This window comes from Caretta caretta, chromosome 23 (genome assembly GCF_965140235.1).
Source record: "Caretta caretta isolate rCarCar2 chromosome 23, rCarCar1.hap1, whole genome shotgun sequence".
NCBI classification, from domain to species: domain Eukaryota; kingdom Metazoa; phylum Chordata; order Testudines; family Cheloniidae; genus Caretta; species Caretta caretta.
In genome coordinates this window covers 6553677-6581183 of record NC_134228.1, presented here as the reverse complement: position 1 = coordinate 6581183, position 27507 = coordinate 6553677, and the positions used below count along the sequence as shown (strand labels likewise).

Here is a 27507-nt window from a genome sequence, read left to right as displayed (position 1 = left end):
GCCTGCACCCCAATACTCTGCCTAAGCCTAGGTCCTGCACTCCAGACATCCTTCCCCACCCAAACTCCCTCCCGGAGCCTTGGGCAGGTGTGGGGGCAAAGTAGGGGCGGGTTCTGGGCACCACCAAAATTTCTACAAACCTGCCACCCCTGAACCCATGTACACATGGAATGGACTTGCAGCAAGGAGCCCAGGGCAGCCGAATTGGGTTCAGCTGTGTTATTGACTACAAGCCGTCCAGCGTGTTGCGGTCAGATTTTCCCCACTGACGCAGTGGCGGACCACTCCACGGCTGTTAGGGCCCTGGGCGGGGACGCAGTGGAGCGGGAGGGCCTGGGTTCCCGGACCACCAGCACCCCACCGTCAGGAGTAGCAGCCTCCCCACTTGGTTGTCAGGAGGCCTGATTGGTCTGGCACCCGCCTGAATCAGGACGCCAGACGGTTGTGCTGACTCTCCCACCAGAGAGCTAACCTCCCCTAGACGGCGACGGCTCTGCCGGACTGTAGGCCAGAGCCCCCCTACTTGATTGCTGCCCCGCCCTGATCAAGGGCCAGGCAAATGGACCTTCTGCTGCTCTGCCTGCCTGACTGTAGGCCAGAGCCCCTACTCGACAGCAGCCCTGCCCTGAATGAAGTCCCCGGGCAAACAGACTCTTGACCGTTGGTCGACCTGACTGCAGGCCAGAACCATGAACACTGAGCTATTTCCCCTGAACCAAGGTACCCCGGAAGTATCGTAGCAAGGGGCATGGTCTCCCGCTCAGACGGACGGGGAGGGAGCCGCGAACCCCCTACAGCCTCTCTTTCTACTTGTTCATACTTTTTCTCGAAATATGTCAAAACACACACGCTGTTAGGCCCTGAGCGGGGACGCAGTGCAGCGGGAGGGCCTGGGTTCCCCTATCCCTGCCACCCCCCCGTCAGGAGTGGCAGCCTCCCGATGTGGTCGTCTGGAGGCCTTCTGCTGCTCTGCCTGCCTGACTGTAGCACAAGCACCCAACCTTCCCCCGGCCAGACACCGAAAAATAATACAAAATAAAGGTTCAAAAGGGCTGATGGTGCCAAAAATATACACGACCGGAAACGGGGACGGAGGGCGGGACGTAAACGCTACACGGGGCATGGAAACCTGTCAAAAAGTACATGGTGATAAAAGCTATTGAGCGGTTAACTACTCACGTGGCTGGGCAGGGCAGGCGGCCAATGGGGAGGAAGCCATGGTCCAGCATGATGTGTTCCACCCTGCTCCAGGCGGGCTCTGGTGCACCAAACCCCCAGAGTAGGGAGGCTCGCTTTTACTAGGGCAGCTGGGCAGCTTCAATGACTGGGCTCTCCCTCGTACACATCAGTCTCATCCTGTGCAAGAGTGTTCGTAGGCTGGCGCGGGCTGGACGGTGTTTCTTGCAGGCATTGAGGATGAGCATGGTCTGCGAAGCCAGGCACCTGACGGAGGACTTGCTGTCCTGCTGCAAGCCTTTCAGGACTAAGATTGAAAGGAAGGAAATGGAGGTCAGAGCCATGGGGCTCTGGAAAGCCCTGGCAGACCAAGCCAGCGCTGCACCTCTCGGCCCGCGACAAGGAGGCAGCAGGCTGGGAGGCGGGAGGCAGGGGACTAACAGGAACAGCCACCAACCCTCACTAAACATCCCCGCTGCCCTCCACAGCTGGGGGAGCCCCCAGACACAGGCAAGAAGTCACAATGAACCCCATTCACTCACTATTTCTAGGACTGCCCCACCCCTGCAGTATCTGATGGCCTCATCCCTGCCTGTATTTATGCTCCCCCTTTCCCCCAGTGCACAGATGGGCACTTAAGCCCAGAGTGGGGAGATTCACAAAGGGGGCTTGGGCATTGTTAGGCTACGCCTAACTTCCGGTGCCCTGCTGCCCTCCAGGAAATGCTGAGGAGGAAGCTCAGCCATTCTCTAGCTCTGGTTGGGGCCCAGCTGTGAACCTGCTCTGGGAGTGAGGAGCCTGAGCTATGTCACCCCCCCTCCCCCTTTTCCCCAACAAATGTGGAGGAGACGCTGCTCTGCCCTGCGCTGGCCCAGGGGTCCGGGCACGCAGCAGGGAGGTAGATGACCGGACGTCACCTCAGTCTCCTTTGGAGCAGTGGCTTGACACCAGGCACCCCACCTGGAGGTGACTGCAACAAACCCTGGGCTAGTGAGTGCAAGGGGGGGAGGCAGGACCCCACCTTTGCTGTGTTGGGGGTGGGGGGCAATCGTCTGCAAAGGCCAGCCAGCTCAGGCCCAGTTTGGGGATTTGCCAGGCCACAGCTCTGAGGTCAGGGCTAAGTGCCTGGGCACATGCCAACCAGCAGACACCACAGGGTGAGGGGGAAGCTGATCAGGGGTTTGGGGATCTACATTTTACAACCCCTTGTGGCTCTCGCCCAAGATTACATTGCTGGCTTTGGAGATTGAACCCAGCCCATGGCCCTGGGCTATTCGTCCCTCTAGCGCTCAGTGCTCAAAGCGGGTACCACTCACCGTTGAAGATGGCATCCAACTTCTCCAGGCTCTTCTGGTCCAGCTGCCGGGCAGTGAGCCCTACACACACAAACAGCTCATCACATCCCTGCGTCCCCAACGAGGGTGTCAAAGTGTCTGTCACCCTCCAAGCAGCGGGGCTTTCCCCTGCCCCTCGCTGACCAGGACGGACTCCTGAGTCCCCAGGGGAAAGGGCGAGTCCCCAGGGATGGCTGTGGGGCTGGTTGCCAAAGGAGAGCAGAGCGCCTTGAGGTTCCACTACCAAGAGCCCATGGTGGGGTGGGGGGAGGGGAGGATGGGGACTGCATGGGGAGCAGTGGGGTTCGAGGGGGCCCATCAGCCGATCAGGGCAGTTTGGGGTGAGCTTGCTCCTGCGGGTTTCTGACACCCCTGAGCCTTCATTCGGCAATCAGGAGCCCTGGGGTTACTTCTCTCTGCCAGCAGGGACTGAGGAGAGCCTGAAACTGGATCCAGCCCCCTGCTTAAGGGACCTCTCTGCTCTGTGGTTACCTAGAAACCTGATGGCCGCTTCTCTAATGGGAGCCTGTGGGTTTTCCAGAAAGGCCATGGTCTGGCAGAGGAAGGTTTCTGCCCTCCTCTTGTAGCACGCCACCTAGGAGCCAGAACAAGGGAGCACAAGGTTATTAAAGGCCTTTCCATCCTGCAGGCCAGGTTCCAGGTCTTTGGAGTGTCCTGCTTTCAGCCCTCTTTCCTGTGCCGGGGGGATCACGCAGAGGGACTACAGCCAGGGCCAGGTGTGGTCCCGGGGCTGGGGCTCGGTGTGGGCACGGAGCCGGGCAATGGAGGGCTCCCTCACCAGGCAGTCACAGCCTCGCCAAAGCTCCTTTTTCTGGAGGAGGGCACCGAGCTGGCTCCACCTTAGGAATTCCACTGCGCTCCTGAGGGTGTCCCAACACACCTGCAAAACAAGAGGGGCCGGGGCGAGTCGACAACGGTTACGGGAGCTGGAAGCCAGGGCCGTCCCTTGGCATACGCGCCTGCGTAGGGCACCATGAAATTTGGGGCACCAAATTGCCCCAAATTTCATGGTGCCACTAGGCGGCTGCATGCTGCACATGCAGCAGCCCCAGCCCCAGTGACCCGCCCTACACCTCAGCCAGCCCCGCCGCGGGCTGTGCCCACTACAAAGGGCAGGGCCATCCCTGGGGGGGGCCCAGACAACTCCCTCCGCCCGGCCTCTTCCCCTTCCCCCCTGCTCCGTCCCCAGCCCGCCCCCATTCCACCTCTTCTCCGCAAGCCTCTTCCCCCAGCGACCCCACACTCACCGGCACTGGCAGGAAGCGGAGCAACCGGTCCCAGCCCGCTCTCCTCCAAAAGAATTGCCCCCCGCGCTCACCGGCGGTGGGAAGCGAAGTGCCACGGCTGGGAGCTGGCAGAGTAGAGCGGGCTGGGGCCAGGCTGCTCCGCTTCCCGGTGCTGTCAGTGAGTGTGTGTGTGGGAGGGATCCCTTTCCCCAAACCCCCTCCCTCGAGCGACATGGCTGGATGCGGGGCGAGGGAAGCAGAGCGGGCTACTCCCAGCTCTCCGCTAATCCCCCAGGCCACTCTGGGCCTGTGGGCCCCCCAAAAGTGGCCCCACACAGCTCCTGCCTCCCAGACCCTGGTGGAGGGGAGGAGGAGGCTTGGGACCCCACACAGCCCCACTGCGGGGCGGCTGGATAGGGCACCCGAATGGCTAGGGACGGCCTGGCTGAAAGCCACTAGCCTAGTTACCGGAGGCCGTGTGTGCGGAACGGTTCCCGGCCCGCGGCTGCTCGCGGAAGGGCGGAGGTTTGGCTAAGGCCATGGCTGGAGACCTGACTCAATTCCCAGCTCTTTCTGCAGGAACTCAGGCAAGTTGCTTTGGCCCAGGGCTACAAAGGGATTTAGGTGCCTAATGCCCATGGGCATTAAATACTTCTGAGGCACTAGGCCTCACGCTGTGCCTTAGTTCCCCACCTCATGGGGGGTAGGAGGGTGAATGCATTACTGCCGGGGGCATTTGGCTCCCAAGTGATGGGGGCCATGAGAGCGAGCGTGTGCACAGGCACCTGGGGCGGGGCGGAGGGGGGGCTTGGGCATGTCATGGCTAATAAGAGCTGTCCAGGCTGCTTGGCCAAGGGCACACTGGGTCTTGGGCACCATCCGGAGGCTGGGTAGCTCTGCTCCTGGTAGGGACCATGGCCAGGGTTGTGCTCTTCCCACCAGCACAGCCAGGGGAATGTGCGGAGGTCAGTGGCTGTAGGAGTGGTGAGCTGACCCCTCCGCCCACCCATTCTCTCAGCCTGGCTGCAGGGGGGAGTGTTGGGCTCAGAGGAGGCAGGGAAGACTCGGCAGTTGGGTGGGGCGCCATGGTCATGGTGCTACTGGACTCAACGTTCAAGTGATTTTGAGCACCTGATTGTCACAGCACTGAGCACCTGTCCTCTGCCGGCCAAACCCTTGAAAGGGGGGTGTCACATGTTGGCCCCCCCAACAAATTCCTGGTCACTCTGTAACGATCTCAGCTGCAGGCTCCAGCTCGTGGCCTCACCTGGGACACATTGGGACGCTCATCATGCAGCAGGAGGAGCAGCGGGACCAGGCTGCGGAGGACGTGCTCCTTCATCTTCCTCCTGCTGGGCCCCCTTACAAACTCCAGCAGGTGTTTAAAGAGGGTGATGGAGAGCACCCGGAGTTTGCTGGACTCCTGCAAGAGAGGACGTGGGGAGGAGACGCTGTGACGGTCGTGCTCACTCAGCGGGGTGAGCGCTCACTGTGTCAGAGATGTCTGCCCTGCGGGGGGTATTGCTAACTCACCCCCAGTCATACAGGCACAGCTGGGGCCAGAGCCTCATGGGCATAGCGCCACAGAAGGCAATAGAGATGCAGGTTTCCACCAGCTGAGGGGCTGGCCTGGTATCTTCTTGGCCAGAGAACCTGTTCTGTTCCCCCCGGGCCCCACAGGGTTTTGGTTTAAAGGCTCACGCCAGGGCGAGATCCTGCATCTTCGGTCTGGGCTGCCCTGTCCCTTCGGTCAGCTGGGGATCCAGGAGACCCTGGGAAGAGCTTTAGCTGGGCCTGTGCCACTACTAAATAAAGAGCGGCCGGGTCCCAGCAGAGTTCGGGAGGGCTGAGGGTAGGATTTAGCGTTGTGAGAGCTGGGGAGGTGGGTGGTCCCTCCAGGAGCCCCCACTGGGACGTTACCCCTGGAAGGCAGTAATGGATGGGTCCCTTTCTCCCACCCACTTTGATCTTGCCGTGCAGTGGGGAACTGAACATCAGTCTGGTGAACACGCTGGCGGGGGCTACTTTTTTTGTGGTTACAAAAGGCCTGGGGAGAACTAGCCCCTCCTTTGATGCTGCCCTGCCATGAGAACGAAGGGGAGAGGAAAGGGCGGTAGCTGCAGAACCTACAAACGGAGCCGTTTCCTTATGGAGCTGACAGGCCAGCTGTGGGATTCCTGGCCAGGGAGGGGAGGGGCAGGATTTTCACCAGGGTACCATCACTTGTTACCCTGGAAGCCAGGAAGAGCATTGCGGCACCCTGTGCTGCAGAGGCCCCCTCGCTGCATGCAGGCTCAGGAATGCATGTTCTTCCCTCAAGGGGAGCCTCGTCCCCAGGCTGCCCTGATCCTTGTCAGCAGTCCTGCAGGACACCAGGGTTCCCACCCTTACTGCCATATGCTCTGATGGAGAATGGGGTAGCAGAGGAAGGCGGGAATGGGGTCACGTCATTTACGACAATCCTTTTTCTGGCTCGGGCCATAGCATAGGTCCCGCTAGCCCACCCGCCAGCCCCCATTCACACGTCTGTGGCTTGAAGGGTCTCCCGCAGGCCCTCAGGCCTTACATCGTGAAAGAACGGCAGGAGTTTCTCAGCCACTTGCACAGCCACGGGGCTGGCGCTCTGCCTGTCCATGCCGGTGAGGATGTCTTTCAGCACGGTGATGGCATTGGAGATGACGTCCCTGTCTGCCTCGTGTAGCTGTTCCACGAAGTCTGGCAGCAGATGCTGGAGTTTCCCCACCTGTGTGAAATGAGGAGCTGCTTTACGAAACACCCTCCGGTGACCCAACAAGCCATTTCCAAAACAACGTCTGCCTCCCCTGGAGACAGAGGCACGGGAAGTAGGAGTGCAGGGGGTGCCTGGCCTTTGTCTCTTGTTCTGCAGGGCAGGGCCTGGCTCCTGCGGGGTGCGTCTCTGGGTGTGTGCAGCACCTGGCACAGCTGGGCCTGATTGTGTCTGGGGTCTCTGGGCTCCAAAGAACCCTAGCACTAGAGTAGCAGCAGAGCTGCGGACTCTAGACCCCCAGGGAATGCTGGCGACACCAGTGATCAGGGACGCCCGGACAGAGCCATTTTGCTTCAATTAGGAACCAGTTTTTCCTACGAATCCCCTTTTTAAGCCTCGTACGTTTTAACTGTTGATAATGGAGCGGCTGGTGTAAGATTCAATTCATAAAGAATTAAAGAGGATAATTTCATTAATGCCAATCAACATGGGTGTATGGAAAATATTTCCCGCCAAGATCATTGCTATCTGTTTTTCGATGAGATGACAAGTTTGGTAGTTAAAGGAAAGAGCATTGGCATAGTGTATACAGACTTCTGTAAGGCGCTTGAGTTGGCCCCGCACGGCAGTTTGATCGGAAACCTAGAACGATACAAAAGTAACGTGGCCCACAACAGTTGGATTATCAACTGGCTGATAGGTCTCAAAATGTAATTGTAAGCTGGGAATCAGCATTACACTGGTGTGTTTCCAGTGTGGTCCCAGCAGGGATTGGGTCTTGGCCCTATGCCATTTAACATTTTGATCAATGACCTGGAAGAAAACATAAAATCATCACTGATAAAGTTTGCAGATGACACAAGAATTGGGTGAGTGGTAAATAATGAAGAGGACAAGTCACTGACACAGAGCGATCTGAATCGCTTGGTAAACTGGGGGGGGCAAGCAAACAGTATGTGTTTTCATATGGCTCATTGTAAATGAATACATCTAGGAACAGGATGGGGGACTCTGTCCTGGGAAGCAGAGACTCTGAAAAGGACTTGGGAGTGCTGGTGGAGAATCAGCTGAACAGGAGCTCCCAGTGTGGCGCTGTGGCCAAAAGAGCTCATGTGATCCTGGGATAAATAACAGAAGAATCTGGAGTGGGAGTATTTGGCACTGGTGTGACCAACTGCTGGGATCCACGGTCCAGTTCCGGTGCCCACAATGCAAGACCAATGTTGATAAATTGCAGAGGGTTCAGAGAAGAGTCCTGAGAATGATTAAAGGATTAAAAACCATGTCTTATCGTGAGAGACTCAAGAAGCTCGATCTATTCAGCTTAACAAAGAGAACATTGAGGAGTGCCTTGATTACTGCCTATAGGTATCTCCCTGGGGAACAAATATTTACTATAGTCAAGAAAGTCACACTAGGCATTCATCATTCCTGTCCCTGGAAGACCACATTGGTTGAACAGCTGCCTTACCTCCTTTTCACTTTATCCAAGAATAATGGGTCACTACAAAAAGTAATTTGCCCTCTGCCGATACTCACACCTTCTTGTCAACTGTTGGAAATGGGCCACCTTGATTGCATTGGCTTCATTACCACGACAAAAGTAATTTTTCCCTCCCTCGGTATTCACCCCTTCTTGTCAACTGTTGAGAATAGGCCACTTCCACCTTAATTGAATTGGCTTGTTACTACTGATCCCCCACTTGGTAAGGCAACTCCCATCCTTTCATGTGCTATATATATATATCTATTCTGCTTCCTGTATTTTTCACTCCATGCATCTGATGAAGTGGGTTTTAGCCCACGAAAGCTTATGCCCAAATAAATTTGTTAGTCTCTAAGGTGCAACAAGGACCCCTCGTTGTTTTTGCTGATACAGACTAACACGGCTACCACTCTGAAACCTATCTAGTATCCGGTTCTCTTTGTCAGCAATGGAGAACTGCTTCAGCCCAATTGGCATATCGCCTTGTCACGGAGTTCTCGGGCGATACTCTGGAACTGCTCCCTACGAAGCCAGGCAGGACTCTGGGGAAGTCTCCTTTCTGTGAGCAGACTGTCTTCAGGACACACAGCTCACACAACTTCCACCTTCCTGGGTCTGACCTCGGAGCATTCAGCATCCTCTGCCCCTCCATGCTCTTCCCACAGCAAGTCCGCTCAGGCGGGCTCTTGGGGAAGCCAGAGGGTCCTGTCCCCCAATTCCACAGTCAGACGTGACTCTCAGCCAGCCAGTAAAACAGAAGATTATTAGACGACAGGACCGTGGTCTAAAACAGAGCTTGTAGGTGCAGAGAAGAGGACCCCTCAGCCAGGTCCATTTTGGGGGGCAGTGAGCCAGACAACCACGTCTGCACTTCACTCCATGTCCCCAGCCAGCCCCAAACTCTCTCCAGCCCCTCCCCCTCTGGGCTTTGTCCCTTTCCCAGGCCAGGAGGGCACCTGATTCATTTGTTCTCCAACCCTTTAGCTCTCACCTTGCAGGGGGGAAGGGCCCAGGCCATCAGTTGCCAGGAAACAGGGTGTTGGCCATTCTCTGTGACCAGACCCCTGCACACACCTGCCCTCTAGGGCTCTGCAATGATCATACACCCTTATCCCACCCCCTAGATACTTAAGAACTGCCTAGGGGAAACTGAGGCACCCCCACAATATTCAGAGGAAACATTAAGAACAGTCCCGCTTTATCACACGCCTCTCTCCCTTAGTAGCAACACCATCACCGGGGTTTCTATACTTTGACGAGGTGCTGCAGAATAATGGGGCGTTCATATTATTGATCCAACTTGTCAGAAATTAGTTGTCATTCCTTTTCACAAGCTTCATGTTTTCAGCCAGTGTGCTGGTCCTGAGCTTCAGGTTTTTCGCTGCGCGGTTGGCTTGGAATGACTTTGTGCCAGGTTTTTCTCTCACGGTTTCCAGCATGTGGATGGTACGGTGTGTCAGTTTATCTGCAGATGCCAACAAAGTATCTCAATGCTGAAGCAATTCAGAGAGACGACAGCTCAAACAACGTGTCATACGTTATGTCAAGATCCATCAAGAATTCAGGGGACTGACTTCTTTTCAGCAGCCCAACAAACATAGACCTCTCTTGGTGTGTCATGAGATGCAGCCTGAAGGGGAAGGCCCAATGACTGCGATTATGCCAGACAGCAAATACAGTGCAATATGAACCTGACACCCCCAATCTTTCTCAGCTGCTCAGCCACTTTGTTCTGTCTTGGTTTTAGGTGAGCGGCTGTAAAGCGTATACAGTTTGTCAAAGATTTCCAAGTGATTTACAGCTCTTACTTCACTGAACGTTTCAGCAGCTGCCAAATCCAACCTGTGGTTCAAACATGACCTCGCTAGACCATTTGGGTACTTCTTCACAATACAGCTCGCTACGCCAGAGTTCTTGCCAAGCATAACACCAGCACCATCACTCGCAAATGCTACAAGAGTCATTGTGATCGGAATTCTATTTCTTGAGGCATTTCAGCCCACAGTCTACAGTGCCTGAAGCCGCCGAATGTGGAAGCGCAATCAGATCAAGAAACATGAAGTGAGGATCATCGTCTTCAAAGTGTCACATTTTAAATAGATTCTAATTGTCGATTCATTGCTCAGAGTAGTTGATTCATCAATAGACATGGCAATCTTTCCATCACTCTCCGGCATCTGAGCACACATTTGTCGTTTGCAATGCTTTCGGTGCATTGCAGACGAGATAGGGTCTAGCATGTCTGTAGCACTGAATGATGAGTCCTTTTGGGGGAGGGATAGCTCAGTGGTTTGAGCATTGGCCTGCTAAACCTAGGGTTGTGAGTTCAATCCTTGAGGGGGCCATTTAGGGATCTGGGGCAAAAATTGGGGATTGGTCCTGCTTTGAGCAGGGGGTTGGACTAGATACCTCCTGAGGTCCCTTCCAACCCTGATATTCTATGATTCTATGACTGATACCAACATCTACACCATGTAGTATCTGGAATTCAGTTCAATCGGGGTGATCAGCGTAAGGTTTGCTACGTTTAGCAATGTAATATGCCATTTGCTGTTCCTGCACCGTTGTGTCAGGTTCTGGTTTTGTCATGTTAACCACCACTTCAACTTCAAAAATTGTGGTTTCTGCTTCTTTCGAAAGCTGTAAAGCTAATGCGGAGGCAGTTGAATCTTTCTCTTCCTTTATCTTCATGGGCAGAGATGTTAATTTGGACTTTCAGCTAGGTCCATAAGGAGAAACAGAAAACTACCACCACCCGACTGCTATGGAGAGACCTTGGTGAAACTTTGCTACAGATAAGGCATCCAAGCTTACCATCATGGCAGGACAACCAAGGATAATCCCTCTTCTTCAGCATCCACTAACCAGACTTCATGCCAGCTGGTCTTTGGCTGTTGAAGGGTAATCTTCACGGTTCGCTTTCACTGCAATAGCCACCTCAGTGAACTCCATTCCAGGAAGAGCTCTGTTTTTGTGTTTGTGTCTGCAGTCGATGCACGGCTGCTGCTGTCTTGGTCAGCGTCTTTAGCCTTCCCAAAGAAGTAGTTAGGAATAGAAGAATTCCTAATTCTCTTTTCACTGCATCAGAGGGCTGCTGGCTGTAACAGTCAGTTGTGCCGGAGATGTGAATCCTGTGATTTAGCTTAGCTACTGTGTACGTTCTGGATCGACTACCACATTGTTGTCTGGTGTTGTTTAACATCTTTATTAATGACCCGGATGTAGATAGAGAGAGCAGAGTGGTCAAGTTTGCAGATGACACAAAGCGAGGAGGAGTTGCCAATACTTTGAAGGAAAGAGCTAAAATTCAGAGGGATCATGGTAAATTGGAAGACTGGGCTATAGACAACAAAATGAACTTCACCAAAGACAAATGTGAGGTGCTACATTTAGAGAAGAAAAAACAAATGCACAGATACAGAATGGGGGATAACCGGCTTGGCAGCAGCACTGCTGAGAAGGATCTGGGAGCTGCGGTGGATCACAGCCTCCGCATGAGTCAGCAAAGCGATGCTGTTGCAAAAAAGCAAATGCAATTTTAGGTTGCATTAACAGAGGTATAGCTTGCAAGTCATGGGAGGTGATAGTACCACTCTACTCAGTGCTGGTTAGGCCTCAGCTGCAATACGGTGTCCAGTTTTGGTCACCAATGTCTAGAAAGGATGTGGAGAAACTGTAATGGATCCAGAGGCGAGTGACAAAGATGATCAGAGGGATGGAACACAAGCCATACGAGCAAAGGTTGAAGGAACTGGCTATGTTTAGTTTGGAAAAGAGGAGATTAAGGGGGGACGTGCTAATGGTCTTCAGATACTTGGAAGGCTGCCCAAAAAAAGATGGTAAAAAGTTGTTCTCTCTTGCCACAGAGGGCAGGACAAGAGGTGATGGGTTCAAACGACAGCACGGCAGATTTAGATTAAATCTCAGGAAAACCTTCCTAACTGTAAGAAGAGTAGGACAATGGGACAGACGACTAGGGAGCTTGTGGAAGCCCCTTTGCTGGAGGTTTATAGAAGGAGGCTTGAGCCACCTGTCTGGGCTGGGATAGACACAACAAATCCTGCATCTTGGCAGGGGGCTGGACGAGCTGACCTTGCGATCCCTTCTCACCCTGCGGTTCTATGAGAGGTGTCCCAGAGCACCAGGAGAGGGTTTCGGCGTGTTCTGCCTCGACTATAGCGCTGGCTAGAGTCACGCTCTCTCTCTTCGGCCCAATGGCGATACCCAGTGGGAGACTGAGAGACACCCTCAGGCCATGGTGGGGACACACGGCGCTCCTTCCCTTGCTGCAGGGGCTGGAACTTACGGCCAAGGGGGCGACGCCAGCCTCTTGTTGAGAGACATCGTGATGCTGGCGCAGCGGCCGTTCCTGCAGCCTGTCGAGCAGCTCCCGTAGGACCTTTCCTGCGGTCTTGGGGTGGGATGTCAGCACCCTCCACATCTCCACAGCAACGCTGCAAAGGGAGAGAGCCGATTTCACCTGGCCAGAGCCCTGCCAGCCTCCAGCACCCACCGCCACCCGCACCCTGCTGGGTCTCCCGCCCACGGCCGGCCCTTTGTTGCCCTCCTGCTGCAGCAAGGGCCCCCACTGCCTGGCGCAGGCTGCATGGGGGCCGGGTCTGAGTGTCAGCCCCGGGGGAGGCCGAGGGCTGCCATATGGGGTTTTGCAGGCTGGCCTGTCTCCACGGTATGTCAGCCTGCAAAACCCTCCAGAACAAGCAGCAGCTCTGCAGGGAGCAGGAGGTCTCTGGAAGGTTCTGCACGCCCCTGGCCCTGGCAGCGGGACCAGTCTGGGGGACCCGGAGCGCAAGCGGCAGCAGCCCCAGCCCCGTACCTGTCACATGACAGCGAGCAGCCCAGCAGGGTTGTGACCACCTCCTCGCTGTACTGGTCACCCAGCACGACAAGGGCCTTGAGCAGCTGCTGCTGGGCCAGCGGCTCGCTGATGGAGTCCAGGTTGTGGTACACGCTCAACACAGCCTCCGACACCTGGAAGGGAAATGGGGAGATGGGGGCTTTGGCTTCCTCGCGCTGCTGTTGATCTGGGGTGCCAGGGACCTGCCGCACCTGAGAGCCATCTGCCCTCCCACATCCTCTTCTCCAGCTCCAGGCCTAGAACACAGGGCCAATTCCCGGCCTATCGATTCACAGACTGCAAGGCCACAAGCGGCCATGGAGATCACCTAGACTGACCCCCGCATTGCACAGGACCTGCCCCCCAGTAATGCCGAGCGCCCAGAGAAAGAGTCTCCCACGGATGGGCTCCCCCAGCAGGCTGTTCTCACTGCAGCTCTTACCCTCTCCAAACTTGGGCTGGGGACCCACAGGATCACATGCAGCATGTGCCTGGCCGCCACCGAGTCATGGACGCTGGTGTCTCTCATGCCCTCGATAGCAGTGAGGAGGAAGTCCATGCGCTCGGATGGGTTGAAGTACTTCCCAAACATCTGAAACAAACCTGCCAGTGAAACCCCTTTTGCTGCCCAGTGCGGTTCCAGTCGGACCGAGCAGCCAGGACTGGCCCAGCCAGGAGTGCAGGCAAAGCCCGCTCTGCTGGGACAGGGCTGGGTTACTGCACCTGGGACGCACAGCACCCAGCCAGCAATCAGGAGCTGTCGTGCATGGCACAGGCCAGCGTGGCAGTGCACGGGGGCACAATACTGCACAGCATGGATACACTCTCTAGTGCTCAGCAGGGGCTGGCAATGGTGCGTGGACGCAATGATGCCTTGGAGAGCATTAATCTCTGGGGAAGCTCCCCCCACACCTGACAAGGAGCTGGGATCAGGTTTGGATGAGATCCAGTGCATCTTGGGATGTGGCATGGAGGGAGGCATATTGGCCCGCAATAGTAGAAGCCTTGCCAGCAGATTGAGGGAAGTGATTATTCCCCTCTATTCGGCACTGGTGAGGTCACATCTGGCCCCCCACAAGAGAAAGGATGTGGACAAATCGGAGAGAGTCCAGCAGAGGGTAACGAAAATGATTAGGGGGCTGAAGCACATGAATTATGAGGAGAGACTGAGGGAAGTGGGCTTATTTAGTCTGCAGAAGAGAAGAGAAGAGTGAGGGGGGATTTGATAGCAGCCTTCAACTACCTGCGGGGGTTGGGGGGGGGGGGGCGTTCCAAAGAGGCTGGAGTTCGGCTGTTCTCAGTGGTGGCAGATGACAGAACAAGGAGCAATGGTCTCAAGTTGCAGTGAGGGAGATGTAGGTTGGATATTAGGAAACACTATTTCACTAGGAGGGTAAGAAGCACTGGAATGGCTTACCTAGAGAGGTGGGGAATCTCCAACCTTTGAGAGTTTTAAGGTCAGGCTTGACAAAGCCCTAGCTAGGATGATTTAGTTGGGGTTGGTCCTGCTTTGAGAAGGGGGTTGGACTAGATACCTCCTGAGGTCTATGATTCTATGAGATGGAGTGGGCCATAGGCAGGCTCCGGCCCAGCTGGATGGGGTCAGTCACACGCCTGGGTCTGTCCTTTCTCCCTGACTCCTAGGGTCTTAATTTCTCTCTCCTGATAACTCTGGGCACAACAATCGCAGGAAGCATTGACGGTAGTTACCATGGCGATATTGCTGGTGTTGGTGAACCAGGTGACCCAGAAGGTGTTCTCCGCTCGCCACTCCCTGAGGACCTGCAGATACTCTGCACTCTGGTTTGCCAGCATCGTGCCTGAACCAGGGAGGGGAAACAGAGAGCAGGCAATATAAATCAGAGGTTAGCTTTGGAAACGGGAGTTTTGCAAGGAAGTTTAGAGACAAGTACATCTAAGAACCATACCGTAAATTCAGGCCAATAACCTTCCCCCCCCCCCGCCCCAGAAAACTAAACAAACTAACCCCCCTGGAAGAGTAAAAATAAACCAGGCAGAAGTGCAGCAGCAGTGTGAGGTTCTCCAGTTGATTGCACTGAACGCAGCATGTAGGATTACCAGCCCTGTGGGCAGGTAGCGCATGTGGGCATTTGGTCCAAGGAGCTACTGGCCCTCGGAGACCAGGAGGCCAGAGGATCTGAACTGGTGGAGCCAAGGGAGACAGCGAGTTACATAGAGGAGACTTTTAGGAATGCAGTAGAGTGGTCCCACGCCCAGTCTGACAGCCTCTGTGCTGCTGAGGAGGGTGAAAGTTTCTGGGAAGGAGAACATTGAGCTGGAGCAGAGGGAGACGATCCCATAGTTGGGACCCCCCTTCCAGATGAAGTCAGGATATCCTCTCACACTGAGGCTGCCCCTCCTGAGGCAGGAACACCAGTTACAAAGAAAAGCCAGTTAATAGTAACGGGGGATTCAATCAATAGACATGTAAGCAGTTGGGTTTGTGATGAGTGGGAGAACGGCATGGTAAATTGCCTGCCTGGTGCAAAGGTTGCAGCTCTCAGGAGACATCCAAACAAACTTATGTGCAGTGCTGTGGTATGTAAGCTAATGTTTAAATCAGCCTCTGTACGAGATAGCGAATGTGACAGTGAATTTTATAAAAGTCTCCAGATCTGATCCCTGGTAAGCCTGACTTCAGCACCAGGCAAATTGTTGAAACGATAGGAAAGAACAGAATCATCAGACACATAGGTGAACACAGTTTGTTGGGGCAGAGTCAACATGGCTTTTGTAAAGGGAAATCATGCCTCACCAATCTACTAGAATTCTTTGAAGGGGGTTAACAAGAATGTGGAGAAGAGTGATACAGTGGATATAGTGTACTTGGACTTTCAGAAAGCCTTTGACAGGGTCCCTCACCAAAGGCTCTTAACCAAAGTAAGCTGTCACGGGATAAGAGGGAAGGTTCTCTCATGGGTCAGTGGTTAAAAGATAGGAAGCAAACAAGAGGACTAAATGGTCAGTTTTCACAGTGGAGAGGGGTAAAGAGCGGGGCACCCCAAGGATCTGTGTTGACATCAGTGTAGTTCAACATAGTCATCAATGATCCAGAAAAAGCGGTAACCAGTGAGGTAGCAAAATTTGCAGATGATACAAAATGACTCAAGATAGTTAAATCCAAAGCAGAGTGTGAAGAGCTACAAAGGGACCTCACAAAACTGGGGGACTGGGCAACAAAATGGCAGATGAAATTCAATATTGATAAATGCAAACTGGAAACCATAATCCCAACTATACATACACAATTATGGGGTTTAAATTACCACTCAAGAAAGAGATTTTGGAGTCATCGTAAAGAGTTCTCTGAAAACATCCACTCACCGTGCAGTGGCAGTTAAAAAAGCCAACAGAAGGTTGGGAACCATTAGGAAAGGGATAGATAATAAACCAGAAAAATGTCAGAATGCCTCGATACAAATCCAATGTGCGCGCCCACACCTTGAATACCGCATGCAGTTCTGGTCGCCCCATCTCAAAACAGATATACCAGAATTGTAAAAGGTGCAGAGAAGGGCGACAAAAATGATTAGGGGTATGGAAGAGCTTCCATATGAGGAAAGATTAAAAAGACTGGGGGCAAGTCTACACTTCAACCACTCTATCGCCATAGCTGCACCGGTGCTGTAGCGTTGAAGAGAAGATGGTCCTCTGCCAACAAGCTCTTAATCCACCTCCCAGAGAGGCGCTAGCTATGTCAGTGGGAGGGGTGCTTCTGCCAACAGGGGTGTGGATTTTTCACAGCCCTGAGCAATGGAGTGATAACAATATAGGTCTACAGTGTAGACCTAGGACCATTTAGTTCAGAAAAGAGCTGACTAAGGGGGGAGATGACAGAGGTCTATAAAATCATGTCTGGTGTGGAGAAAGTGAATAGGGAAGTGTTATTTACCCCTGCACAGAACACGGGAACTAGGGGTCACTTTCTGAAATTAATAGGCAGCAAGTTAAAAGCAGAGAAAAGAAGATATCTCTGCACACAATGCATAGGCAACCTGTGGAAATTGTTGCCGTGGGATGTTGTGAAGCCTAAAAGTATAATTGGGTTCAAGATAATCAGGGCATGCAACCCCAGACTCTGCATGTCCCTAAACCTCAGACTACCAGAAGCTGGGACAGGATGTGAGGGGATGGATCACTCAAAATTTCCCTTTTCAGTACATTCTCTCTGAAGCATGAGGCACTGGCCGTTATCAGAAGACACAATACTGGGCTAGATGAACTGATCTGAGTCAGTATGTCCATTCTTATGTGAGTTATGAAGAGTAGAATATGGACAAGGGAAGCTAAAGACATCAGGGGAAAGTCCATGGCTTGAAGGACTATGGATACTAAGGAGGTTTTTTTAAAAAAGTGTATTAGGAACAAAAGAAATCCGAGCAATGGTGTAGGCTCATTACTAGATGGAGACTGTTTAAAAGGATGCAGAAAAGGAAGAAGTGTTCACTAAATATGTTTCCCATGTTTGGAAACCCCATGTCAATGTGTTTAGGAAGGACAAGGGTCTCCAGTGCTCTTACATTTTTGCCGCAGCATGAAGGCGTAGAGGTGGTGAAGTCCCTCCATAGCCGATCGGCAGATCTCCTGCTCCTGCTCAGCACTGCACAGAGTGAGACAGCCCACCAGCTGGCCCAGGACTCTGAACTCCTCCACTCCCTGACGGAGAGAGGGAGCAAGGAGAGTCACTCGCCCCTGCAGGCCCAGCGCAGCGTGTCCCCCTGGTATTGCACTAGCAACGGGCTAGAACCGGGGGAGGCAGAGCCCAGTGCAGAGAGACTGGGGACAATGAGAGCAGGAGGAGCCATGGGGCCCATCACCAGGGACTGAGGGAAGCTCAGCAGGGACGGGAAGTCTGGGTAGCAAAGTCAGCAAACGTTGCCCTCGAGTGAGGACCTGGGTAAGGAATGAACCAACGTCCAGTCTCCATCTCAAGGGCAAGCTCCTAATCCCAGCCCCTTCTCCCATCCCCCTCCCTCCACTGACCTCAGGTCCAGAAGCGTGAGGTCACCTTGGACTCCTCTTCTCTGCATTCCGCCTCTCTCACTCCATCCTGGAGCTCCCCACAACCCCCACTTTCTGCGCCGCACCCAGCCTGCCGGCTCTCTCCTGCCGGCTCTCTCCTGCAGCCTGTCCTCTAGCCTCCCCCTCCTGCCAGACCTTCCCTTGCCCCACCTGCAGCCCCTGCGCTTGCTCCCTGCTCTTCCCCACGTCGCACCAAGCCCCTTGCCCTCCTCTCCTGGGGTCTGCACAGCCTCCCCTGACCCACTCCCCATTGCTCTGGCTTCTTTGGCCCCTCCCATCCCTTTCACTGTGTCCCCTCCCACCTCCCTCCTTCTCTTCTGCTGCCCCAGCCTCTGGGGGCATATCATCCAAGTGCCCCCCTCCAGCTGCCGGAGGGGAGGCCCTGCCACAGGGGGGATGGAGCAGCTGGAGCAGCTCAATGGCCCTGAGCACCCAGAGCAGGGGGTCTTCATCTGGCAGCCTGGCAGGAGCTGATGCCAAAGCATCCGAGGGGCAACTGACAAAGGGCGTGGACAGACACCTGGGTTCAGAGGGTGCTCTCAGGGCGATCCTGTGTAAATCCGCTGACCGTGCGGAGCAGACTTTGGTCCTTGGGGAACAGCAGGGAGAGTCCTTGGAGATAGAATGATGGGGCTCCACCCAAGGCCCACTGGAGTCAGAGGACAGACCCGTCCACATCAGGCCTCATTAGATTGGACCCTACCGAGGATCTTGCTGAATCACTATTCCAGGCCCGGGTTTTCCCTGCCAGGGAGCGCTGCACCGCGAGGCTGCTCAATGCAGTTAGGAGACGGCCAGAGTCACAGGCTGCTCACCTTGAATTTGTGTTGACCAGAGATGAATTTGGTCAGCCGGGTGATTCTTCCCATTGCCCTCAGCCGCACATGCACCTCCTTGGATGCGGTCCAGGGGAGCAGGACCTGAGAGAAACAGATTTGGACAAATTGTGAAGGAGAAGGACCAAAAAATAGCACAAGCACATAGAGTGAAAATCAGAAAGGCTAAGGCAAAAATGAGTTCGAACTGGCAAGGGACATAAAAGGCAATCAGAAGCAGCTCTGTAAATGCATTAGGAGCAAGAGAAAGACAAAGGAAAGTGTGGGGCCACTACTCAGCAGGGAAGCAGAGCAAATAATGGATGATACAGACAAAGCCAAGGTGTTTAATGCCTTTTTTGCTTCAGTTTTCACTAAAAAGGTTAATGGCGACTAGATGATGACCACAATATTAACAACAAGGGGGAAGGAATACAGGCCAGACTAGGGAGAGAACAGATAAAAGACAATTTAGGTCAGTTAGATGTATTCAAGTTGGCAGAGCCTCATGATATTCACATGAGATGGAGCTAGACAAAGCAATCTCTGAACCTTTAGGAGGGCTGAGGTCCCAGAGGACTGGAGAAGGGCAGCCACAGAGCCTATCTTCAGAAAGGGGAACAAGGAGGCCCCAAGGAATTATCCACCTGTCAGCCTATCTTTGGTACCCAGAAAGATTATTGAACAAATTATTAAAGAGTTTGTAAGAACCTAGAGGAGATAATAGGGTGATAAGGAATAGCACCATGGATTTGTCCACAACAAACCATGCCAAACAAATCTAACTTCCTTCTTTGACCGGGTTACTTGCCTAGTGGATGGAGGGAGGCAGTATATGATGATGTATATGAAGTTTCGTAAGGCTTTTGACACAGTTCCACAAGACATTCTCATAAGCAAACTAAGCCAATATGCTCCAGATGAGACTACTCTAAAGTGGGCGCACAACTGATGGAAAGGCAATTCTCAAAGAGGAGTTATCACTGACTCGCTGGCAAACTGGGAGGGTGTCTGAAGTGGGGTCCCCCAGGGGTGTGCCTGAGTCCAGTACTGGTCAATATTTTCATGAAATACTTGGTTAACGGAGAGGAGAGTATGCTTGTCAAGTTGGTGGATGACACCAAGCTGGGGAGAGTTACAAGCACTTTGGAGGACAGATTAGAATTCAGAATGAGCTTGCCAAATTGGAGAGTTGGTCTGAAGTCAACAAGATGAAATTCAGTCAAAACAAATGTGATGTAACGCACTTAGGAAGGAAAAATCCAATGCATAAAAAGAAAGTGGGGGATAACCGGCTAGGTGGCAGGACTGCAGAAAAGGATCTGGGGGTTAACCTGAATCTCACACTCAATAGGAATCAAGAGTGTGATGCTGTTGTGAAAGAGGGAAATGTCATTCTGAGGTGTATTGGCTTGGAGCACTGTGTCCAGTTCTTGGCACCCCGCTTGAAGAAAGATGTGAACAAACTGGGGCCCGTCCAGAGGACAGCGACAAAAATGATCAGCGGTTTAGAAAACCTGACCTATGAAGAAAGGGTGAACAACTTGGGCATGTTTCGTCTTGGGAAGACAGAGGGGGTACCTCCTAACACTCTTCCAATACGTTAAGGGCTGTTTTACAGAGGATGGTGACTAATTGTTCTCCACGTCCCCTGAAGGTAGGACAAGAAGTAGTGGGCTTAATCTGCAGCAAGGGAGATTGAGGTTAAATATTCGGAAAAAGTCTAAGGGTGGCTAAACACTGGAACAGGTGATCTAGGGAAGTGGTGGACTCCCCATCATGGACGTTTTAAAAAAACAGGCTGAACAAACACTCCTCAGGGACGGTCGAGGAATGCTTGGCCCAGCCTCAGTGCAGGGGGTGGAGTAGATGACCTCTTGAGATCCCTTGCAGCCCTGCACTTCTGTGATTCCCTCTTCCCAAGCTCTGGGATTGAGAAGACCAAATATCTGCTGAGGACATTTCCCTCTTTTTGGAGCACAAACCACCCACAGAATCGACTTCCTGTGGCCCCAGAACTAGAACGTTGGGGGAATCTAGCTCTGGGCTCTGGCCAGTATTCGTGGGGCCCATGGTGAACACAAATGAATCCCGGGCTCAGATGAGGCTCAGTGGAGAACACGGCAGATCCTGCCCTCCTCCACCCCCACGCCATGCAGACGTTTTTCAGATATAGCGGGGGCACTTGGTCCTCCAGCCCAGGAACCTTTGTATAGAGCGTACTCTGACGAGCAGAAGGCACGGGGGTGTCCCATGCTTGGGATTAAATGAAGCCTTGATCCCAGAGCCCCACCCCAGCTACAGGACTCGTCCCCTTCCTGCCCCCATGCCTCCACACCTCCACGATGTTTTGCAGCACCACAAGGTTCGGCTTCTCGTCCTCGCACACCAAGGCCTTCAGCAGCTCATCCATGGTGTTCAGAGTCTGCGTGCAGAGCAGAGGAGAAACCACAGCAAGTGGCGTTACCCAGCCAGGTGACAAACCAATGCCCTGGTGTGTGACACGCCCCAGGCCATGGCAGCCCCTGCTATTCCAGCTCACCCACTCACTTGTACCCGCAGGGGACCTACTGCAAACTCCTCCTGGCAACAGGACCCCACCCGCTTTTGCTGTCCCCAGGGAGGCCACTGCACACAGTCTAATGCATTAGAAGAGTCAGGAAGGACTCTGCATTTGAGGGGGAGGGGAGATTTCCAGCCAAGCTTCACTTCCCCTCGCCTTTGTGCGTCTCAAGCAGCCGATCGATCTCAGGCCTGTGCCCCCAGCCATGCACTGGGGATGAATGTGCTTGTGAAGGGAGTGTCTGTTCCCCACTAATTGCCAGTGCCTGTGAAGGATAAATGCCTACTACTGCTACCCTATGAGGGAGTTACTCCTTTATCTGCGGCGGTGGGGCTTATGCTTTGGTACTGCAGGTCCTGAGCTGAAGCGCTGCCAAGGAGCTGTGATCATTACACTCTTCTGCCAGCGCCAGGTAACCCAGGGGGCAGGGACACGAGCGACTTGCAGGATTCCCCCTCGGTTTGGGGCGGCTCCTCATGGCTAGTTTGGGGCTTACGTTGTTGTATAGAGCAGCCTCCAGGCCCTGGTTGGTCTCTGCTGGAGGCAGGGAGAAGACGCTGGAGAAGCAGACGGTGAGCAGGCTGGATAGCTCCATTCCCCGCAGCAGTGGCTTCACTTTGCTAAGAGAAGAGACACGCGCGGATTGGAGGGCTGAGGCGAGACTGATGCACTGATGTTGGCCTCAGGCTCCCAGGACTTGATGGGCAGGCTTCTGGGAAGCTGAGAGCAGGGCGCCAGCGGCACTGAGAGAGAGCCCCCCCCCGGCGCAGGCTGTGCCACGTGCCAGGGCTCAGCCTGCCCAGCCTCTGAGCCACAGGGAGTCGCTGAGCTGCCGGTGGGATGCAGCTGGCACAGCTGGCGGCGACTCCGGTGGCTCCGCTCCGGCAGTGCCCAACTGCCCCTCTCCCCCCGGAGCCATCGCCTGCGGGTCCCAGAGGGGACCGGTCCAACCCCCTCGCTCCCTCCCCCACATCTTCACACGGCCACTTGGAGAGGTCGCCAGGCACCGAAGGATCCTCCACCACCAACCCACGGGTGCCACGTGCCCGGGGGAATCGGAAGACGGGGGAGGAGCAGAGGGGGCAATGCCCTGGAGAACTGGCCATGCCAAGAGGCTGGCGTGTCTGGCTGCACACAGCACTAGCTGGGGCTGGGCGGGCAGGCTGGGTACCTCAGCTCCATGATGGCGAGCATCGCTTGCTGACGCACCCCGCTGGTCAGGGAGTCGACGGACTCAAGATCAATCAGCTCCTGGGGAGACAATGTGGGGAAGTGCCAGCCGGGCTCCGAGCTCCCGTAAGGCTCCGACTGGGGAGCAAAGCACAGGGCCTGCAACACGTGGCCTCGGCAGACAGGTCGTCCTACTGTGGCCTTGACGGTGTGCAGGGCTTCAGCTGGGGAGCGCAGTGCAGGGCCTGTGGTCAGTGCCCCAGCGTCACGCACCAGTGCACTGCAAAGGCTCCATCAGCATTAGCACCCAGGGACTCCACCTGAGATCAGGCTCCTTGTGCCAGGTGCTGCACACAGACGGTGAGAGCCAGTCCCTGCCCCAGAGAACTCACGAGCTAACTGGACGAGACAAGGCATGGGAGGGAAACTGAGGCACAGAGGGGGAAGTGATTTGCCCAAAGGTCTCACTGAGGAACTGAGCCCCAGCCCACTGGACCACCCACCAGCACACGCTGTCCCACGTTCAGGGAAGGGAGATAAACTCCGGAAAGCTTTCTGCAGCGCCGCAGAGCAAAGACTTTCCAAATCTACGGAGCAGACTTGTTGCTAGTTCCCTAGTGGGCACTGACTGCGGAGTGTTGGGGCTCTGTGCAGGGAGACTGGTGTATACAGAGCGACCTGGTGACTTGGGAAGCTGGGTGCAAGGGAACAATCTACGTTTCAATGCAGTGACATGTTCAGGAACAAAGAACGCAGGCCACACTCACAGCATGGGAGGCTCTAACCTGGGAAGCGGTGACTCTGGAAAAGACTTGGCAGTCATGGTAATCAGCTGCACAGGAGCGCCCAGTGCGAGGCTGGGGCCCAAAGGGCTTATGCCATCCTGGGCCTTACAAACAGGGCAATCTCCAGTTGTTAGAGAGGTTATTTTCCCTCTGTGTTTGGCACTGGTGCGACCTCTGCTGGGATCCTCTGTCCAGGTCTGGTGCCCACAATTCAAGGAGAATGTTGATCAATTGGAGAGGGGTCAGAGAAGAGCCACAAGAGTGACTGAAGGACTGGGAAACATGCCTTATAGTGAGAGACTCCAGAAATCAATCAGTTCGGCTTCACAAAGAGAAGGTTACAGGGTGCCTTGATGACAGTCTGTAAGTACCTACACAGGGAGCAAATGCTTGATAATGGGCTCTTCAGTCTAACAGACAAACGTCCAACACGATCCAGCGATTGGCAGTTGAAGGTAGACAAATCTGCAGAGCTCTCCGGGCCAATCACTAAACCCGCCAAGTAACATAGCCCGAGTGTGTGTTTTACTCACCTTTATCTTCTTCACAAGGAGGGCTTTCCCGAGAAAAGCTGCCAGGTTTCTCTCTGGGTGCCTCGTGAGGACGGCCCTGCTGATGGTGATGACACAATCCAAGAATTCAAGTTTCTTGGCCTCCTCCTATGCCCCGCAGAGATTAGACAAAAACAGGAAGGTTAGCGTGGAAAGGAGCTGCCAGTGGGAGAGATGTCAGAAAGCTTCCCCCCAGCACTGCTCAGGCTTTGATATGCCGAATGCCAGAAGGCCATTCATCTCCCAACAGGAGTGACTATGTGGGGAGGCCAGGGCAGCTCTGTGTGAAACCTGACCAGAGAGGAAGCAGATCTCACGGGGTAGGTGTCGAAAGAGGAACTGCAACATGGGGGCTAAGCAGCCAGACAGTCTTACTGGGGAGCTTGAGAGAGTGGGAGGAACATCTGGGTGTGGCACCCTGACACCCCAATATTCGCCACGGTCATATAATTAGGATATGTTTGGTACCAAGTATGTCTTGTAAGGTATCAGTCTAAAAGTCTTTATCTGCTAGACATTACTGTCTCATTGGATTGCATGTGCTATCGTTGTATGTGACGTTCTGAAGTTCAGCTGTGTATGTGTTCCTGAAAAACACTGTGAGGTTCAAAACAGCCTTTCAGGTAGAACAGCAGAAAAGCCAAACACTGGCTCCTGGAGGAAATGCACAAGCATTAGGGCTACCCCAGGAACTGTGTGCAATAGAAACCTCCCCGAGATAACGCGACACAGCGGGACCTGTTGGACCCAGGTCACAGCAAAAGAGTTTTCCAGCAGGTGGGAAGAGAAGATAAAAGGGGAACAAGGACATCGTGGGGGCGGGGGGGACGGGACCTCAGACTCCCTGCAATAAGATACCTGGAAACACCTGAGGGACAAAGATTGAACCATGAGAAGTGATGGTCCCAGGCTAGAGAGAGATTCCTAGCCTGTGCAAGAAAACCTGGGAAATCCAAGCTGCAAAACCAAGGCAGCTTCTGCCTTAAGAATCTGCCAACCTGTTTATCACTCGGGGAGAATTTGCGAATGTATATCCTGTCTATCTGGTGTGTAAAGCTTCGTTTGTGTGTTTTGTTTATTTACTAGGGTAATCTGCTTTGTTCTGTTTGCTATCTCTTATAACCCCTTAAAATCTACCTCTTGTAGTTAATCATCTTATTTCTTGTTTATACCACAGCCCATTTTGCAGTATAAATTAGTAACTGGGAGGAGGGGCAAAGAGTTGTTCATACCTCTCTCGACATCGAGGGAGGGGGCGCATGTCATAAAACCTTTGGGTCTGTACTCCAAAGGAGGTGGGCACCAGAGTACTGGGAGAAGGCCCTTCAGCTGAGTCTTCCCAGAGCTGATCTCAGTGTCTGTGTCTTTCTGCAGCTGGGTGTGGCCCTGCCTGTGTGTATGGCTGGAAGAGGCTTGTGAGCCGAGCCCAACAAGACAAGGTAACGGGGGCCCAGGCTGGCAGAACAGGCGGGCTCAGTGATAAGCCAGTACATCAGGTGGCACCTCAAAGGGGGGCAACCCATCACGCTGGAGACTGGCCAAATCCAGTGGACACAAGTGGGCAAGGGGCATGGTGGGTACCTTTTGTAACTCAAGAAAGGATGTTTTTAAGATGCTCTAGTTTAAACAGGAATTATCTGGGGGCAGGTCTCTGGCCTGTGTTATACAGGAGGTCACAGTGGTCCCATCTGGCCTTAGAATCCATGCCTCCTCCGGAGAAGGACGGATGGTGCATGTGGACAGGGCAGTAGCTGACAGATCAGAGGAGGGCTCTTGGTACCTGTTCATTGCCCTTGAGAAAGGCGTTGATGTACTCTAGGGTGTCTTTCTCCTGCGAATCTGGCCCCATAAAACAGGAGGCATTCCCAGGTGATGGTGAATCTGATCAAAGACAGAGCAGTGGTAATACCTGGGGCTGCCAAGCTGCAGGCTGGGTGACAGAGATTTTAGCAGAAACCCTTGCCCCCCGCTCCCACCCCAGCAGGGTAGCAGCCCCGATGCACAACAGGGTCTGGCACAGCCATCCCTGGTTTCCCCAACTCTTTGCTTCTCAGCCCAGCAAAGATCCAGTCAGAGCCCTGGTTCCCAGCGGCCACCCCACTTCCCCGCCGCACCCAGCATGCAGGCTGAGCCTGGGGATTTGGGGAGCACCACACCTGGAAGGAGGCATGATGTCAGGCTATGAGTGGTGTCCCCGCTCTCCGGGCCATTGCTGGAGGGGGCAGAGGGACTGGCAGTGAATCGGTCTGCTCCGCACTGCGGGAGAGGGAGGAGCTACCCAGTCTGCGGGGGATACGGGGACCCAGGGCCTGCCCGTTCTGCTTCCTCTGACTGCCTCTCCTGCCATCGACAGCCACCGGGTGTAACCTGGGCAGGCCCTGGGCTCCCATCATCAACCCCCCCACCCAAATGCCCTGTGCTGTGCCATGCGTCACCCCCCTGCAAAGGAGCCAGCAGATGGGGCTGCAACATCAGGGGGCATCTCATGCTTTAGCCAGCACCCTGCAATCCTAGGCTTAACAACCCACTGTGCACAGAGCACCCCCTTCCACTGGTGGAAAACATCTTCCGATCCTGCAGTGTGACGGATCAATGTGGGCAATTCAGTCAGTTTCCACCTGATGCTTCTGCTGCCACCCCGAATGCCCCGATCAGCTGTAGGGGCTGCAGCTGCTGCCAGCAGGAGGGGCCATTCCCCCCTGCCTGGGTTTTCCTGTCTCTCCGTCTCATGGCAGCCCAGAGTTGTACAAAGGTGATGGAGTCTTCTCCCGCCACTGACACCCTGGTCTTGCAACCCCAACCCCCAGAGGGGCCAAGACCCACCGCAATGCAGGGCCATGGCCCCTGCCATTTTTGCAGCCCCCTCCGCCCACCCAGGAGGCACCCACTCACCAGCATGGAAGGGCTGAGGCACACACAGCTCCTGCTGCTGCTGTGGGCTCTTCCGCGGACTCTTCCTTCGAGGAGGTCTCGTCTCCTCCCAGGCACGGATGGGCTTCAAGGGGACCTTGCGGACTTCCTCAGCCATCCTGCAAGAAGCCAGGACAAGGCATTGCTTGTGAGGGATGAGAGACGACTGCCCCGTTCAGCATCAGAGCCAGTCCTCGTATTGCTATTCCACCAGCGCCTACAGCTGCCAGCAGGGAAACAAGCCAATGGATGTGCTCAAAGTCACCCAGGCAGTCAGCAGTACAGGCAGGATTAGAACCCAGGTCTCTGGACTCCCAGGCGCATCCCGCAGGCCAAATGGCCTCCCCCGGGTCACTCCCGCCTCTCCTTCTGCTGGTTCACAAACTGCCCAGCAGACAGGCTGCATCCAACCACTCAGGATTCATCCTGCCCAGGGAAATTACCCTGATCCCTTCCCCCAGGAATATTGGGGCCGTGGCAGGTCCCAGGTGGGGGAGGGAAGCGGGGTGGGGTGCGGGGGGCGGGCTGGTGAGCAGCAGGAGTTGCTCTGACACCACCGTGAAGGGGAAGGAGCAGAAGGCGGGAGAGCGGCAGGCAGGCAGGCTGTGCCGGGGCAGAGCTTTGTGGCTGTTTCGCAGCTCGTCTCTCCAAGGCCTGTGTGGCAGCAGCCGCTGCAGAGAATCCCAGGCCTGATTCCCCCCACGCTGGGTCTCCTGAATGGCCCCTGCCCTGGGGGGCTCCATTCCTCACCCAGTGTCTCCTGCTGACTCTCCAGCAGCTGCACGGCAGGTGTCCGAAGGCACCTCTAGTCCTCTCCAGAGCTCAGGGGGACTGTCCTGCCATC

General features: G+C 54.5%; 1 protein-coding gene across 1 annotated transcript; it reads right to left on the bottom strand.

Annotated features, from left to right (window-relative positions):
• Window positions 1–1123: 1123 nt before the first annotated feature.
• On the bottom strand, window positions 1124–26781 carry LOC142069911 (maestro heat-like repeat-containing protein family member 7). Its single transcript, XM_075122671.1, has 18 exons — window positions 26646–26781; window positions 25534–25634; window positions 23736–23861; window positions 22419–22498; window positions 21744–21867; window positions 21023–21109; window positions 18685–18789; window positions 17368–17503; window positions 14537–14646; window positions 13269–13418; window positions 12806–12960; window positions 12278–12425; window positions 6324–6500; window positions 5025–5180; window positions 3310–3411; window positions 3003–3105; window positions 2493–2552; window positions 1124–1483 (listed from the first exon to the last, which is right to left on the bottom strand). Exons 1-18 carry the CDS (start codon window positions 26779–26781, stop codon window positions 1299–1301), a joined length of 2241 nt encoding a protein of 746 aa, XP_074978772.1. The 3' UTR covers window positions 1124–1298.
• Between the last annotated feature and the right edge of the window lie 726 nt (window positions 26782–27507).

Excerpts from the sequence above, each read along its gene's own strand:
- LOC142069911 (XM_075122671.1), bottom strand. The coding sequence starts at position 26,781 with ATGGCTGAGGAAGTCCGCAAGGTCCCCTTGAAGCCCATCCGTGCCTGG. Across the intron at positions 21,868-22,418 it reads CTCGCCATCATGGAGCTGAG|CAAAGTGAAGCCACTGCTGC; the intron begins GTACCCAGCCTG and ends CTCTTCTCTTAG. Across the intron at positions 3,106-3,309 it reads GGCGAGGCTGTGACTGCCTG|GTGGCGTGCTACAAGAGGAG; the intron begins GTGAGGGAGCCC and ends TCTGGCTCCTAG.